Raw genomic sequence first — 15,535 nt, forward strand, 5'->3', positions numbered from 1 at the left:
TGCTTAATGTGAAAAATAAAGACAAAGACAAAACTCTGAGAAGATGGCCGGTTTTATAATATGTCACTGAGCGCAATTCAGTAAGAGAAACTGTGAGTGAAGCTTTTTTCGTGCGTGTAGAAATGTTGTTTACAGAGTATTAAACGGGCTTCCTGCGCCTGGAAGTGTAAGGAATTTCGGTTCAGTGTTGTTCTTGGTCCGTCCTTCCATCTCTCCTTCCATTTTCCGTTCTTTCTTTTCCTCCATTTTTTTTTCTTTCTTCCTCGCGTTTCTCATCTAAAACCGTTCAAACGTCTACAGACAAACTTCTGAACCAACGAGTTCATAATAGTTCATAATACACAGAAAGAAGAGTTAGGAAACACGTGTCGGTCTCCCACGCCATTTTTTCAGTGGTTGCCGGGGTACTGGAAATAGTATAAGTAGCAGGTATTTGTGGAGAAACATAAAATAACCACTGTTAAATTTGGTACATTCTTTCATATTTCCCTGAGTGTTTATTGATAAGAATATAATTGGGAAATTACAAAATAAGCCTCTCTGCTAGAAGGATTATTGTTGTCGCTCCGTTTGATGATGTTTTACCAACACCTGGGTTAAAGCTGCTTATCGGAGGGGGAAAGAAAGAGAGGGAGAGAGAGAGAGAGAGAGAGAGAGAGAGAGAGAGAGAGAGAGAGAGAGTGGGGGGGGGGAGGTGATGGTGGGAGGGTGGGGGGAGGTAGAGGAGTGGACAGACACTGTAGCGGTGGGGGAGGCGTTTGGCTCGGTGGAGACGAGGAGCGAGCGAGCGGATCTGGCCCTTTAAATCACCAATCCAGCGCATTCAGAGGTGAGTTTGGTGATATTCGGCTATTTTCCTCTCTTCCTGTCTTATAATAACACAGTGCGCTTTCTGCGAACCCCCCCCGAATTCTTGTCACCGAGGTTCGGCTGCAGCAGCAGGAGAGGGGGGCTCCATCGGTGTCACGAATCCGGATCCCCCCACCCTCCTCCACACACACACACACACACACACACACACACACACACACACACACACACACACACACACACACACACCTCCCCAACCCCCCTTTTTTTCTTCTTTTTTTTTGTGTGTGTGCGTGTGTGTTTGTGTGTGTGTGTAGCCGGCAGAGAGGGTGGGGAGGACCGGGGACAGGGTCAGTGGAAGATTTCTTACAGCCTGGGGGGCTTTGGACCTTCTGAGGAAGCGCAAGCAACAGAAGCTGGATCTTATTTGTCGAAGTAGGCCCGCGTATTTTGCATAATAGCGGAACATTTTTTTTTTTATTTTAAATTTTTTGTTTGGCGTGCGCTCCGGTCTTGTGTGGTCGCTGGATGAGTTTCTAGTGGTCTGCTGGAGCATGTCACCACCCCACCGCCACGGCTGGCGATTGTGGGGGGTTAGGGGTGTGGGGTGTGCGTGGAGGGCGTAGAGGGGGTAAAAGGGGGATCTTCTTGCAGAGCTCCGAGCGATCTTCTCTGGTCTTCACATGAGGAGAAGACGAGGGTGGAGGAAGGGGGTGGGATAATCTTTGGCTTTGATGTGTGCACAAGGTCTGGGTGCCTGTGCGTATACGCGTGTGCATGCATGGCGTGCGTATGTGTGTGTCTTTGGTGAGTGGATAGCCACGGGAGAGAGGACACGCTGTTCCATCCATCAAAATGCCCGCATTGTGTTTTCACACGGCGGAGCAGCGAGCAGGGCCTGTAAAGCAGAGGGACATGCAGGCCCGATCAGCGCCAGGCAGCTGCTGGGATCAATAAGGGGTTGATGCGGGGGGCCCTGCGCGTCCTGAGAGCCCCCCGTGGGCTCCGCTGGGCTGGCTGCTGATAGCCGGGGCCTGTCCAGATCCGGCGGGGCCTCTGGTTTTTCTGCTCGGATATGTCGTTGGGATGCTGTGTTGATGTTCGTGTATTTCTCTACATGCTTTGGAGCGGAGATTGATGTGACTTAAGTGGGAATGTGGGGAGGGGATGTTTATTTCAGCTCTCCGAGAGTTTTAAAAATCAACAGGCTGCACATTTTATAACAGCAAACATTTGTTTGTTTCATACTGGTAAGCTTCCATTGAGACAGAGACTTATTTTCATTAGAGAACAAAACATTAGCAAGAGGTAGACACTATATATGTACCAAAGGAACACTAAATCTGATAAAAGTGTATGCAGAGAGACAGCAGTTGCCCATGCAGTGTAAGTGAAGCTGTTATTGATTTGTACATGAAAATACGCTGGCAGCTTCTTTATTAGGTGCACCTATTCCATTTCTTGACACCACAAATATCGTTTTTAGTTCTCACTTGGCAGCATTGATGCATACAGTGGTGAAGATAACTTGTTGAAGTTTAAACCGAGCACAGATGAGTTGCTATGAGTGTTTCAGAAACAACCCAGTTTTAAATATGCTGAATAATCGCAGAAGGTTGTCACTTGGTTGGGCTACAGCAGCAGAAGACCACACCGATTCCCTCATCTGTGTTAGCTGAGAACAGGAAACTGAAGCTGCATTTTGTCAAGGCGCAAACATTCCTCAAATATCCCTTTAAACCTTATCTTGGCAAAATATCAAGCTCAGGATGATAAATATGACTATGCTCTTGAAAAGTACAAGTTTGCTAAAATAATGTGGAAGATACCATTGTCTTGATGTAGCAAGAAACACAGAAACAGCTGTTTATTATTAAAGCCGTCATCAGCCAAAAGCAAATCAGATGTAAACAAAAGTGAGCAAAAGCTACTTTATCTTAATTTATTTAATGTGGCTTGGCTGATTTGGAAATCTCTTTCTGACCAAAATACAAGAATTATTCCTAATATTTGTAGGCAAAAAACAAACAAACTTTCATATTCACAACAAGAACAAGAGTAAAAATATCATTTTTTATTATTACTAAATGTTTATTTCTTTTCTGTCTCTTACACTTGCACACTCACCCGCTTTCAGAGGAGCCCTAATTACAGACACGGTTCTCTGATTTGCTCCACGGTTGTAGTAATTAAAGCAGGACTCTCCTCCTGAGAGCGCAGGCGGCAGACAGAGCGGCACACCGAGGCGCTGGGTGGCAACTAAGCTCCCTGACGGCGCCGTAGGTGAGGCGGCGAGGTGTGGTTGGGATTGTAAGTGCTGACAACGAGGCGTTCTCGTTGAGCAAACAAATGACGCCAGAAAGTTTGTGAAAGCATCTTGGAGACGATGTGCACAAAAGAGCAAAGGGTTCACTTGGTTTCAGGTTGACTTCACATTTACTCCTTGAACGTTCTCACATTTTGTCACGTTTTGCAACAACAACTGTCGATTTGCTGTGTTTATATGTAAATGTGATAGGCCAACACAAAAGTAGCGGTGAGTTTGGATCTGAAAAGTGTGGCAGACATTTTCTGTCAGTCTTTTTAAAACCTGGTTTCACAGCAGTTATTATGGCAAATATGTCTTTTTTTTTTTCTTTTTTAAATAACTCAGATTGTCAGATTGGAGGAAGAGCATCCATGAAAACAAGTCGATGAGAGAAATCCTCAAAATGATTTCGATCTGTAGTTTGACTGAACCATTGCCCGCACATGATGATGCTGTTTATTGTTGTTTTGCTGGATATTTGCAATCGCTGTCCTGCTGGATGGTGAACTGTGCTCCTGTACTTAGCTCCACCCATCTTTACATCGACAGTTTGTTCAGCCAGTGAATCTGCACATCTTTATCTTTTTGCCTCTTTTTAAAAAATTTTTTATTTGGTAAAAATATTTTAAAACCAATACTTCTTGCTTGTCTGAAACTATAAACTGTTTTGCAGAGGATTCCAGCATTTTCTCCACACCTCTTTGTGATTTGCTGCAACTTAGAGTGAAATGTGATTCCAGTAAGTCACGTTTGACATTAAAGTACAGAACTGTTCAGCTCAGCACACTGTAGCATTTTGCATGTGGGGAAACAGCAACAACTCTTATCTCATCTTGCCAAAGCACTTCTTTCACGCTTTTGCTGTGTTATATTATTGCAAACTGCAAAGCAACTTTCAGCAATGGCCTAAAGATTGCCTTTATGTAAAGATTAGTTACCATGTCCTCCACTGTGGATTTCCGCAGCTCCTCCAGAGGCACCGTTTTATTTGGATGGAGTTTCATAACCTAAACTTATCCTCAACTTTTTATATCAATATTAAATGACTCCCTATTGACAGTTTAGGACTATTTACTACTTGGTTGGTTTCTGAAAGCAACACGTTGCACTTTTGTCTGAGTAAGAGATTTGTGATAAAAATAATTTTAAAATAAACATGCATCAGTTTCCTTTCCCTTGATAATTACTCAATACTCTGCTCTTGTGTAACATAAGGTGCCAAAAAAATAAAAGTCAATTGAAATTTGTGGTTGTAGCATGGCAAAATGTGGGAAACATTCAGAGGTGGAAATACTCTTACATGCTGAATATGAAATAATTATTGATTATTAGTGATTAGAGTTGTTGGACTGTATGTAAAAAAAAAGCATCAAACCTTTGTGTATCTTGCTTTTTCTTTTGCACAGAGAGAAGCCAATGTAAACTCAGCTGCCTCCCAGCTCTGTTCTCATTACACGCCTACTGTTGTCCTGCCGCGCCTGCTTTCCCTCAGCTCGTCTTCTCCGTCCTCTCACATTAGTGTTCAGAGGGAGGCCTGTCTGCACACCGCCGGTCAGGTAAGGCTCCATTTCTAGAGGCTAATGTATCATAGCCATGTTCTTGGGAGCACAGAGTCAACAAAACAACTTGGACTTGATTTATCTTTTGTTGTTGTTGTGTGCTCCTAGAGGCAGAAAAAGCATTCCTTTCTCAAACACTACGAGCATAAATGTTTCCCTTTGAACCCCCGTTTATTCCCTCCATGTTTATTTTGTATGTTCTGTGCTGCTTATCCACAGGTTTCTGTGTTGCAGTACCACGTTAAAACCTCTATGTGGTGCTGTGGCTCCGCAACTATCCATCCATCCATCCATCCATCCATTTTCTTACACCCTTGTCCCTAATGGGGTCGGGAAGGTTACTGGTTTCTAGCTTCAGCTACGTTCCGGGCGAGAGGCGGGGTTCACCCTGGACAGGTCACCAGTCTGTCGCAGGCCAACACAGAGACAACCAGGACAAACAACCATTCACACACACACTCACACCTAGGGAGAATTTAGAGAGACCAATTAACCTGACTTTTTGGACTGTGGGAGGAAGCTGGAGAACCCAGAGAGAACCCACCATGCACAGGGAGAACATGCAAACTCCATGCAGAAAGACCCCGAGCCGGGAATCGAACCCAGGACCTTCTTGCTGCAAGGCAACAGCTCTACCAACTGTGCCACTGTGCAGCCCGCTCCACAACTAATGTTCAACATTTACAATAGAAAGGCACACAACTCTGAGGAATCGATAAAAATCTCGTATGAAAGCAGGGTTCCTGGAAAAGTAGAGATTCTCAGAACTCCTTTAAGAGCCATTTGCTAAGAGACAAATAAGCTGGGACGCGACGACAGCTTCCTTTTGAACGTTTCTGTCTCTTTCTTCTTCTTCCTGCAGTTTTCTCCTGTGTTGGTGTCTTCTGATGGATGAATATGTCCACTACTAATAATATCGCCCAGGCCAGGAAACTGGTGGAGCAGCTGAGGATCGAGGCAGGATTTGAACGCATTAAGGTGATAATATTGGTCATCTGCTTTGTGTGTGGATCGTATATTTCCTCTCTCGTATTCCTATTTTTTTAAACGTGCCACAAGTGCAATTGAGCTTTAGCGTTAAAGCTTCGTTGTGGTTTTTTTTTCACTCTATACTTTTTTTTTGTTAATAAAGCAATAAATAAATAAAAGGGGAAAAAACAAAATAAAATCTCTTGCTTTCTTTTCAATTTTATGCCAATGGCAGCTAATTGTAACTCCATTTACAAAATGCATTCAACCTCAACCAGACAGGAAAGAACATGGATGGGTAATATGCTCAATAAACTAAATAATGACTGAGCTTATTTTTGATTCAAATTACTCATCTGACATCCTAACCAGCAGTCTACATAATTGCTGACCCTTATTATTACCTTTTTAAAAGTTGGTAGATTACCGATTAAGAACGTTATCCTGAAAAGTGATGATCTGCCTTCGTTACTCCACAGTTAGTCACACCTGAACCTTTTTCTAAATACTGCTGTCGTACGTCACTCTAATCCCACCAACTTTTCACTGCTTTAAATCCAAAATTCACTTTATGATTCTGTGAACCGTGTTTAAGACCCCAAATGGACAGAGCCCCTCATATATTTCTGAACTTTAAAATTACTTTTAGCGCAGCAGAAAAAGGTTTTCTTCATTTTTCAAGATTTAGTCAGAGACTAAAAAAGGAGAAGGAGTGTTTTAGTCGCCAACCCACCTCCCACTTCATACCAAATACTCTCCTTTCACTCCTCTCTTTAGGTCTCAGATTAAATCTTTTCCAAATTATTGGTTTTGCTTTTTGTGGTCTTATTTTTATGCTGCTCGTTTGTTTATTTTGTTCGTTTTGTTTTGGTTTTTCTGGTTGCTTTTCTCACTTGTTGAAGCTTGATTGTGTTTTTCTAGCAGTTCTTTTAATTTCTAAAGATAATTGTAGTTAGATGTGCAATTATGTGGAGTCCTCAGAGGCATAGGGACATGAGAACGTCTTTTTAGAAAGGTAAATATCTTGATAAATAAATGATTTAAACAAAATAACAAAACAGATAGAAACAAAATATCATGACATGCTCTAGAGGTGATAAAACGAGTCTTGTAGCTTTAATTTGGTTCATCAGTTGGACCTGATGAGTTACTGTGAGCAGCATGCTCGAAGCGACCCCCTGCTGGTTGGCGTGCCCACCTCTGAAAACCCTTTCAAGGACAAGAAACCTTGCATCATCCTATAGCTTCATACGTGCTTTTTTTTGTTTTTGTCCTCACACACACACGCATACACACGCCCACACACACACACACACACACAACAGATTTTCCTATTCACATATGCTCACACATAAAAGTTGACTTTTGCTATCAAAATAGATCCCCACCCACCCTCAGACGCCGAGAAACCCCAGCTGGCGTTTGGGGGGGTTACACACACAGTGGCTCCAAATTTAGCCACTCTGAAACAGTGCCACAATCCAGAACCACCACTAGGGGGCAGGTATCTTGTCCTTATAGCTTGACTTGAAAAGGGATTTCTGACATTTAGCAATTGGTAGGAAGCCTGTTTCTTTTCCATCGCCGGTCATGAAACGAGGTGTCGGGTAAACGATGGGCAGCTGCTGCACAGGCAGGCAGTGGGAAGAAGCATGTGGGCAACACAAATAAGAGGTGGGCGCCAGTCCGACCGTGCCAAACACGACCCAGTGTCGCAGCAAAACGCTCAATAAATGCTTAATCTTCTGCGGGAACTTTAAGATAAAAAAAAAAAAGACAATCCGAGAGCTTTGTCTTTAGCTAGAGTCTTTGCTTTGGTCAGACCACAGCATGTTCCCTCTCGAATCCGTATCAACAGACCTCTTCTCCACCTGCGGCCTCTCTGCGGCTGCCTCCAGCCTTTTTTGGCCAAGCCTAAAGCTGTGCCAACCTGTACAAAAAAACACCTGTCTCTAGATGCTGATCCGTTGTCGCTGGTTCCGCTGCAGCTCGAGATAGCTGCTGCCGTTGGTTCAGAGTCGATGTCTTAGCCGACCTCAGATCTGGACCAACCAGAGGAACTCAGTGAACAGCTCAACAGAGAACTCAAGCTATTGGCCGTGGACGTTTACTGCGGGTTTTTTTGGTTTTGTTTTGTTTTGGGGGGTTTTCTTAAGAAATACTTAAGAACTCAATGTATGTTTAGGTATTTTGTTGAAGCATTGCTTAACATTTAAGACAATACTGTGCTTTTTTTGTTGTTGTTGTTTTACCTTAACGCAAAGGAGGCGTTACCAATAGGCGACCTGGTTTGGATCAGGGGTCTCACCTCATAAGATCTTAGAGTCTCTACTGTACATCAAACCTTCATGTGCTTTACTTTAAGTGGGAGCGAGGCCACAAACTGACCACTTTGGAGAATCCATCTGCGACAACGGAGAAAGTTCAAACTTGAACATTTTCTGTGTTTTCAGCTCATATTTGTTGTTACACATAAAAATACATGTAGGGAGTATTTTAGAAAGATTGATTGAACAATCTGACGCCTACAGTGACTTTAAATCCGGTCTGGACCATAGAATAAATTCATTATCGCGAGTTCACCACAATCCAGAGATCGGCTCTTGGATTCCCCCTTTCTGTGTCCTCTGCTCCTCCACCACGCTCCTCCAATCTAACAAAACCAAACTTGATTGTAATACCTGAAAATGAAGAGGGAAGAAAATGGCATTAAGAGAAACAAACTAAGTGTACAAACTTTCTTTTAGACGTGCAGAAGTGATAAATTGAAGAGTAGCTGTCTTGGCTTTTTATTTTTTATGTTACCTTCTTTCTATGGACTCCATGAAAGCTGATCAGTTGAGTGTTATTACCCTGTACAGTGTTTGTAAGATACAGAATCTAAACACAGAACTACCCCAGTCTGTGGATATTGGAATTTTTAACACTGCTTCCCTTTTGTCTGTCAAAGATCATGTCCGTCTTCTCATTTTTCTTTCAGTTTTTAAAGGCTTGCATTAGCAGAGGTTGGTTTTAGCCATTGCTAAAAACGCAGCAGTCAGGATTTTCACAAATAAAAACAAACGAAAATGTTGCAAGGTTAAAGATGGAGGGGGAATTAATCAACATCAGACCTCATTGCAGTGGCCAAAAAACCAACCTCCTGAGCCTTCCTTTAATATCGACGCTGACATTTTTGTTTTGTCTTAAGTGGTACATTTTTGGGGCAACAAGCAACACAAATGTCATGCATCTATAATTTCAGAGGAGTGATACTAAACAGATTGAAACTGGACTTGATGCAAATTTAAGCAAAGCTTTTCAAACATAGAGTGGTTTGATCTGCACGGCATTATGATTTTAGTTGAGAGTAGGACACAGTTACAGAGCATGATTGTCTTAATTGTTGCTCCTCTGACTTTTGAAGGTTACGAAAGGTTTTCCTGCTCCATGCTTCCTCATGCGTGTCTTGTATTTATATCAGTGTTGCACAGATCAGCATTTAAAACCGACTATGCTGAAAGGAGACAGATTGTGTTAGATTATGTTTGTGTATTTGCTCACACTGAACGCTAAAATTTCCAGTTAACCTAATTTTACGTCTTCTTGTAAAAGACCTTGTTTATTCTGCCTTTGGATTTTGTCCGGAACAAAGAGAGCAGGCAGTTTCAAAAGGATAAGACTTCAGGTTGGGGGTGTGTGGCATATAGTATGCATGCGTGTGTGGGGGGGGGAAGGATGTGGTCTTGGTGGTATTTAATTTAGCGGAGATGGAGTTGGGACAAGACTTGTACTTGTTTGCATTTGTAGGAAAATTTCAAAGAATATTAGAGCACAGTGCCTCTTGTTCATAAAACCATGTTCAGAAAAACATGGCAGTGTTACAACCCTGTGGTTCTGCAGTTCTAGGTCAGGGTTAACCTGGCCCGGGGAAAGGTCATGTAGCTTTAGCTGGTACATGTGATATTTTGGTGCGTCCGCTTTGTTACATTTTCAGGGTTTCCATCTAGAAGTACTTTTGACTCTTCAGGATCCTAATTTATTATAGGTTCCAAATTTATTATAGGTTCCAATAGGGTTGCTATGTTTTGTTACTCAATCAGAAGCAAAATACACTGAGAATAGTCTTGTAAAATATGTACAATTTGACATATCATAATCCTATTCTCTGAAAATAGAGAGAAATCGATTTTTAGAAATGTTCTCATTGTTTTCAACAATATGTTTGCTACTTTAAACTGATTCAAGCCGTCTTTTGTTCTTTTTCTGCTGTAATCATTCACATGGTCAATCGAAACCATCTGCTTGAAAAGGCAGAAATGTTGCTTTACACTTCGCACCTGGCATGCTTAATGAAGATAAGAGTGCATAAGTACTGTTGAATCTGTTAGATGGCCATCTGGTGATCTGAAAATAGCATTGCAGGTAGCAGTCACTAAACGGAAATAGAGTAAGGTACAACCCAAAAAATGTCGTATAACTGGCAACTCTAGCTGCCCCGCAAATAATTACATTGTTTGTAGTAGTTAGCATAGCCATTGTTGTCAAATCCCCCTGGTCTTCCAGATTAACTCCAAGACGAATCAAACAGAATTAGCATGTTTGACTTCCACTTATTTATTAAGGTGTGCTTACTTTAGGATGGAGAGAGGAGAAAAAAAATATCGCAAGTTAAAATTGTGAAATTCACAATTTTAACTTGAAGCTAATTTGATTCCACCGATCAAATTAGCTTCTCTTCAACATATTTGAAACATCATTTACCTGTCAATGAAGTCCAAAGAGACACATATATGGAAAATTTCTATAAAATATCTCTTCAGTTTGAGACTAACGTCGACAGTTTGTTTATTAGCTAAAAGAGTGGAAACTGCTGTTACAAAAGGCACCATTCAGTATTTCTGTTGCTCATTATTTAAGTAAAATGCTTTATTTTGCTTCAACTTTTCTGTTCAAGAAAACGTATAAGCTTTAGAAAGCTTGTAGGCTGCGTTTCCTATTGCACGTTTACCGTTTTCAATTTGTTTTTGGTCTGAAAGCTAGCTTAATAGCTAAGCTATCTTTCAGCTCATGAGTTATTAAAAGGCTTTTTGAACCCTTTTAATATGAGAAGCAGTAGGGACATAGCTGTAGTAAACTAAATATAGTATGCTCATATTTGGACAGAAAATAAATCTGATTTTAAAAAAGTCCAATTATTAATTAAAATCATTTAAATATAGCAGTGTTAATGGTTAAAAGGATGATTACACTGTAATGCTGGATTAAACAAATTGTTATATTTTACTAAATAAATACAGCTTAATACCAGAAAGTTGGTTCAATATGTGGTAAACAAAAATAAATAAATAAATAAATAACATCTCCAGATGTATGATTGTTTTGTTGGTTTTTTTTTTTTAATAAATGGATAGGGGTCTATTAAAGAATAAAATTAGCATGCATATCATACCACTACGCACACTGTTGCCCTAAAAATGTCTGACAAATTTAATTTTTTTACATTCTTATTGTATTTTTTCTCAATCATTCCATCTCTTCCTGGGCTACAATCAAAGACGGCCGGCCTGAAATGCTGATTTTGCCGACAGTTTGTCTGATTGATTAGTTGTTAGTTTGCCTTATAGTGGCATATATTGTGTTAATGCTGGTTGTGGAGTTATCAGATCAACAGAATGAACAGTCCTAAAGTGGAGCATGTGGCTCACATTGCCAATTCACAAAGTGAGCTCAACAAAAATTCATTTTCAGCCCCAGTGAGGTGAGTCTAAGGCTCTTTGCTGGTGGACTGTCATATCAAGCATCACTCAGTTGTCTCGAAGTCCCATCTGAGACTCATCTTTGTGTTCTGATCTCCTGTGTATGCATACAGTATATGTATCCTTTTTGCCTTGATTGATTCTGGAAAAAAAAATATCTATTTTTTGTAACTGTTCTCTGATGTGCCATAACTCATGTTTTCTTGCACACTGTTAATATTTTGTGGATATTGCTGTTAAAAAAATATTGAGAAGTAGATAACATTAATAAAAAGATGATATAACACAACCACTGGACTCCACTGTGTTGACAGCTTTCACCTATTACATATGAATCCAGCCCATCGTGTTTTGTTTTCTTGTTTTATTCTGTCAGCAAAGCATTCTGTGTTGTTTTTTTTTTTCCTGCAGACTGCATAGATTTATAAAGCACATGCGCACACATGCTCACTAGTTTAATAAGTACATGGTGTGCAGAGCAGAGATAGAATCACAATGTGCCAAGCTTAAATAGCAAGTCTCCCAGCTAAACCTTTGCATCGTGTTCTTAGTCCTCCTTTAATCTCTTAGAAGCTCTTACTCCACAGTCACAGCTTTACTCAAAATTTCAAACCATTCTTCTCCTGTGGCCATGAGATTTGATCTTTGGGGTGAATCACAGCCTGTCAGAAGTCTGCCGCCGCCCGTTATGCCTCTGAGCAGCAGAGTGTAAACAAACGTGTGGTCCATGTGCCTGGGTGTTCCCCTTCTGGCCGAGTGGTGGACGGACATGTGAGAGCACAGGAAGAAACAGGGAGCAAAGCAGAGGGCACACAATGGAGATACAGTTTGCAAATGCACGTGCAGCCTTGAATAGCAATAAGTTAAAAGTATGTAACAAAACAAGAACAATCAGAGAAATGATGAAGGTTTGACAAGGAGGCTTTTATCTTCTCAAAACTTCCTGTAAGGACAGTCTGCATCAGCTGGCTTTGCCTGTTTCTTTCAGCGTGGTTTCAGGCTCCACCCTGGAGTTATTCTGGTTGACTTATGTTCACTACAAAAGTAATGCTCAACAAAGACTTTGACCTAGCAGTGTATGCATTTTTCCATGACTTCGGTGCCACCGTAAACAGTTGTTGTGTAACTCGGCAGGTTCTGTGACACACGCTTGACTTTTCTTTTGAATATTTAGTAGGAATCTTCTCACCCTACGACGGACTGGCGACCTGTCCAGGGTGTGGCCTGCCTATCGCCCAATGGATGGATGGATGGATGGATGGATGGATGGATGGATGGATGAAAGGAAATCTTCTCAATTAATCCAATAATTTATTGACTTATTGCACAAAAGAATAGACCCAGAACAAATGACACAAACAATAAATTATTCATATTGTTATAAAATAGGCAACATTTGTAAAGGCACATTACATTACAGTCTTGATCAGATCATTCTGTATCCCCCTGAGGTTTGAATTCAGACCAAAAATAAACCATCATGTCCTGAGACCTTTTTGTATTGTTTGTTGTTTTTTTGTTTTTTGTTTTTGCAGTTTTTTCATTCTGCAAAGCCAGCCAGATCCTTCTAACAGAGCAGTTTCAGTTTCCATAGCGATCACTCCTCCACAGGTTCAGTGTTCTCTGCAAAAACGCACTCACAGCACACCCAGGCGTTTCTAAAGAAAGACATTGTGCGTGCATACCATGTTTTTACGCACACCCTTTCTACGCAGAGACTCTCCCAACTCTGAACACTTAGGAATGTTGGCTGTACAGTAGATTCACTATTACAACATTTCAGTCCAGATAGTAAACATACAAATCTTCCAGGTATGAACTGGGTGTGGACAAGACACAGTTTGCTGCAACCCTCAATGATTAATTTTAAAAAACGGTCCTTGAACACTGTGAGAGCCCAAACAGAAGCCCAAAATAGGCGCATAAGATTATTTTCCTGATAGAGAAGAAACTATCAGTCAATCCAGTTTTCTTTCTTCACATCTTGCAGAAATGTCCAACTGTTTTACAGCAACTTCGTGAATGTTTTAGGCTCGTCCTGCCTTCAGTCTGGGTGCTAGGATTGAGTCCACTCAAGACTATTGCGGCTTGACCATCGAGTTCCTTTGTATCTTTTGCATTTCAACCCAGAAACTCCACGGTCTCTAGGGATATTCAGACCCTTCAGCGTTCCTGCAGAACCAGCTCAGGAACCCACTGGTCTAGGAGTCGACTCTCTTGGCAGTAAGTCCCAACTTCCTGTAACCTGCAGTGGTCTACCTGAAGATTCTGCAAGGAAAATAAAAGAAAATGAATGACGACCACAATCATGTATTAAGGAGAATTCGATTTGAAAATATTTACAGTGGAGCGAAAAGCATCGGCCTTTCAGTTCATAAGAAGTTTCTGTTTAAGGAATGGACCGCCATGAGATTCTCAAGGTATAGCTGGAGTATACCTTGAGACTTAAATTACCACAAGGCTCTAAGCGAAGCAAATGTGTAGGAACTTTCTTTTCAGTGCATAGTAACAAGTGGAGGAGGGGTAATGCTGCTCTTTTCTGGATTTTAACATGTAGAATGCACCTTGATACCGGTAACCAGGCCGTTTCTTGTCGTAACAAACCCACCGTGACCAGCATGCAGTGGAGGTCTCCGCTCTCCTCCTGGTTTCGGTTGGCGTCCACTCCGCCCAGAAGCTGCCACAACCTCTGAACCCCAGAGACCCGCAGGATGTTGATGCCGCTGTCGCAGCAGAAGGACTGCAGCAGCGTGAAGTGGATCTGCAGCGCCACGTCCTCCTCGTCGTCGGCCGCCAGGACGCACAGGACCACGCTGTCCGGATCTCTGGGGAAACCGAGGGAAAGATTAGAGAGGGAGGAAAAAAACAACAAACACCTTGTAAGCCGCACGTTTGCAGCTGTCAGACTGGGGCAATGTCGGTGTCTGGAAAGTGAGCAGAGCAAATACAGCCGAGCAACACAATAATGCCCCGACTTAAGCCATAATTAATGGTTTCTACTCACGCATTGAGGAGCTTTGCTGATTCATAGATGCCAACAGTGAGGCAGTGCTGTTTCTGGGCAGTTACAAGCAACTCCTCCAGTGCCAAGCTTGCAGACTGCATCCTGAGGATTGGGACAGAACAATTACTCATTTGAACACAAAAAGAGTCAAAAACAACTTCAAAAATTTGTCCCGTAAAAATGCTAAGAGAGTCTATGAAAGAAGTAAAACAAATGCATTAGCCAGGCACTTTAATGCAGCACGTATCTAAGGCATAAAAAATAGCATTTGTACTTGACTGTGAAGTATTTGTGCAGCATGCACGCATAACAATTACCCCAATCAATCCTTATTGTGGAATATTAACATTGTCCATGCAGTACTGAGGTGCTTTTGGTTTCATTTCTATAAAAAGTTTCAGCTACAGAGTGAAAGGACGTAAGACATTCCTGTCCAGAACAGGACGTCCCTGCAAACAGAGCGAACAGATCGTTTCCAAACAACGATAAAAATAAATAAAATCTGACCTGTTCTCTACGGACGTGAAACCTTCCTCGGGAATCATGTTTGCAAATCAGAAAATAATCCCAGTTTGGTGAAAGCGTTAGTAGTCCAGTAGTTTGAGAGAGTAAGATGTCTGCAGGAGCGTTTGCAAGGCAACGTCTGTAGTGGTTGGCAAGGTTGCACAAAGCGTCTTATACTAGGGATCAGACGAGGGCGGCACCGAAACTCTTCGGCTTCTGCCATTGGCTGAAAGGGAAAGCGACGTCCTTCTTTTCTCACGAAGACGCCTGGGTTTTATTTTTGTTGTTAAGCTGGCGGGTGACTGTAAAGAACTACGAAACAAACCAAACTGCTGTGTCATTCTGGCATTGTCTGGAGTTGACATTACGCACGAAAACATGTGATCACAAAGACGTCTGTAAAATGAGTAGTGATAAACTATTGATGGCAGTTGTGCAACGTAAAGCCCCTCACATTTTCCACAGCAAAGATGTTCCGAAACATTCCTTGTGAAATTATGACTGACACCTACTGGCTGACCAAAGTAACTCTCTGCTCATTTCTAATCACAGTTACCATAGTGAACATGCATGCATTTTTCACAAAATAAAATTATACAAATGTAACTGTAGTGAAATGTAACAAAGTCTAAAGAGGCAGGGA

At 41.6% G+C, this 15,535-nt stretch overlaps 2 protein-coding genes across 6 annotated transcripts; one reads left to right on the forward strand and one right to left on the reverse strand.

Moving 5' to 3' along the window:
* Positions 1-697: 697 nt before the first annotated feature.
* LOC122846240 (guanine nucleotide-binding protein G(I)/G(S)/G(O) subunit gamma-7-like) lies at positions 698-11,673 on the forward strand. 5 transcript variants are annotated; one of them, XR_006373207.1, is made up of 4 exons: positions 1,052-1,245; positions 3,792-3,857; positions 4,525-4,674; positions 5,540-5,677. XR_006373207.1 is itself a non-coding variant. In XM_044143059.1 (4 exons), exons 3-4 carry the CDS (start codon positions 5,569-5,571, stop codon positions 6,888-6,890), a joined length of 210 nt encoding a protein of 69 aa, XP_043998994.1. In that variant the 5' UTR covers positions 3,465-3,857; positions 4,525-4,674; positions 5,540-5,568; the 3' UTR covers positions 6,891-11,673. The 5 variants fall into 5 exon arrangements, 1 of the variants encoding a protein (XP_043998994.1); XM_044143059.1 differs by lacking the exon at positions 1,052-1,245 and adding an exon at positions 6,780-11,673 and having other exon boundaries at positions 3,465-3,857; positions 5,540-5,667; XR_006373208.1 differs by lacking the exons at positions 1,052-1,245; positions 3,792-3,857 and adding an exon at positions 698-829 and having other exon boundaries at positions 5,540-5,678.
* A 1,005-nt stretch (positions 11,674-12,678) lies between these two features.
* On the reverse strand, positions 12,679-15,050 carry LOC122846239 (growth arrest and DNA damage-inducible protein GADD45 beta-like). The gene is made up of 4 exons (XM_044143058.1): positions 14,896-15,050; positions 14,389-14,490; positions 13,993-14,209; positions 12,679-13,652 (listed from the first exon to the last, which is right to left on the reverse strand). Exons 1-4 carry the CDS (start codon positions 14,931-14,933, stop codon positions 13,548-13,550), a joined length of 462 nt encoding a protein of 153 aa, XP_043998993.1. The 5' UTR covers positions 14,934-15,050; the 3' UTR covers positions 12,679-13,547.
* Between the last annotated feature and the right edge of the window lie 485 nt (positions 15,051-15,535).

Source organism: Gambusia affinis, linkage group LG16 (genome assembly GCF_019740435.1).
Source record: "Gambusia affinis linkage group LG16, SWU_Gaff_1.0, whole genome shotgun sequence".
NCBI classification, from domain to species: Eukaryota; Metazoa; Chordata; class Actinopteri; order Cyprinodontiformes; family Poeciliidae; genus Gambusia; species Gambusia affinis.